This window comes from Phragmites australis, chromosome 2 (genome assembly GCF_958298935.1).
Source record: "Phragmites australis chromosome 2, lpPhrAust1.1, whole genome shotgun sequence".
In the NCBI taxonomy this organism is placed as follows: Eukaryota; Viridiplantae; Streptophyta; class Magnoliopsida; order Poales; family Poaceae; genus Phragmites; species Phragmites australis.
In genome coordinates, this window is record NC_084922.1 from 14,160,152 (window position 1) to 14,161,750 (window position 1,599).

General features: G+C 48.6%; 1 protein-coding gene across 1 annotated transcript; it reads right to left on the reverse strand.

Annotated features, from left to right (window-relative positions):
• Positions 1 to 497: 497 nt before the first annotated feature.
• On the reverse strand, positions 498 to 1,219 carry LOC133909885 (uncharacterized). Its single transcript, XM_062352427.1, has one exon. It carries the CDS (start codon positions 1,148 to 1,150, stop codon positions 650 to 652), a length of 501 nt encoding a protein of 166 aa, XP_062208411.1. The 5' UTR covers positions 1,151 to 1,219; the 3' UTR covers positions 498 to 649.
• Positions 1,220 to 1,599: the final 380 nt, after the last annotated feature.

Below are 1,599 nucleotides of genomic sequence, written 5' to 3' on the forward strand. Positions count from 1 at the left end.
ATTAAAATTTGATCATATCAAATAATATTAGGTTTGAGATCAAATTAAAATTTTGATCGGCCAAAAATCAAACGGTCATTAGCTTGTTGCACATCTTGTAAACGTCGTTGCACATCGTGTAAACGTGAGGGGCCAAGTACCGGTTAAATATTGCCATGTGAGTATGTAATTGGCTCTAACAGTATTGCCATGTGAGGGACCAAGTACCGATTAAGCACATGCCTGTAAATCTGTGCGAAAATCTTCTTACCAAGTACTGATACATATAGTACTTCAGGACTATCAAAATGTATGCCGAGATCGAGTTCTAGAGTACTGTGTTATCGTGTACGGCTGAGAAATACCAAAGGCCGATCTCCTTTGTGTCATCAGTAAAAATCAGGGATCCTAATTAGCTCTCGCATTTTTCTCATCACGAGGGACTCACATTTAACTATGCTTGCACCAGTAGGCACTTACACATAGGTTGCTGATCCACGTGACATCTACGCAGCATATTGTCGATTCCAAAGATATATTTATGGATGAAGTGAGCAAGAACAGAAACCGTGATTTACGAACAAGAAAAGCTTTGAGACGCATGAAAGTTACAACTTACAAGTAGTTCGAGTCCTGAGAAATACTGTAAGCAAGAATACATCTTCGCTAATCAAGCAGCCATAGGTAGCCGTAGGGTGGCGGCGGCGGAAGGCGCACCGGTACTGGCGCCGTCGCCGGTGACTGTGAGGGCCCCGCCGCGCGCGAGTATGGACCTGTAGATCTCGACGAGCACCTTCTCGTTGTACTCCTTGAGCTGCGGCGGCCGCGCGAAGGCCCCGTGGGTCGTCGCAGCGCAGTAGGGCGCGCCGGCGCCGTACCCGACGACGGGGGAGAACGCGAGCCGCAGCATGGCGGACACGTACGCGTCGCGGAGGCGCACGAGCCACCGCCGCGGCGAGAGCGCGCGGAGCAGACGCCGACCGAGGCCGCGGCGCACGCGCCACCCGCGGCGGCGCCGGCCGGGGCCCTTTTGCGGCTGCGCAGTGCCGCCGCCGCCGCCGAGCTCAGCGGTGGGGAGCGGCGGGCGGCGCTGAGCAGCGGCAGCTTCGAGGCGGTAGTAACCGCGGCGCTTCCAGTAGGCCTTGATGCCGCCCTTGTAGGTGCGGTCCATGGCTTCGTTCTTTGCCGCAAGCTCGATTCGGTTGTGGATGAAGCCTTCTGGGGAGCTTCTGTACTGAAATGGTAGTGTACAATGCGACGGTAGCAGAATGGAGTAGGTCTTAAAGAAGTAGGGAATTTTTGTGTGCAGTGAAGACCCTGCAATGTTAGATATTCAAGTATTGCACCCAGATTAAATTTTGCAAGCTATAAATATTTTACAAAATTATTGTAAAACTACTTATTTAAGTAATAGTTTTATAAAACTACAGCAAAACTATACATACTTTGATAAAATTATCGCAAAACTATAAATTTAAGTAATAATTTTATAAAACTACAGATTTAATATTGATTTTATCGCAAAACTACATATTCTAAATGAGTTATTCTCGTCATATTATCATGACGACCATGCCTCGCTTACTATCTCACGGGAGATGCCAGCTCGTAAAATGGATC

What these genes read in the sequence shown, in the direction of transcription:
- LOC133909885 (XM_062352427.1), bottom strand. Translation starts at nt 1,150, where the DNA reads ATGGACCGCACCTACAAGGGCGGCATCAAGGCCTACTGGAAGCGCCGC.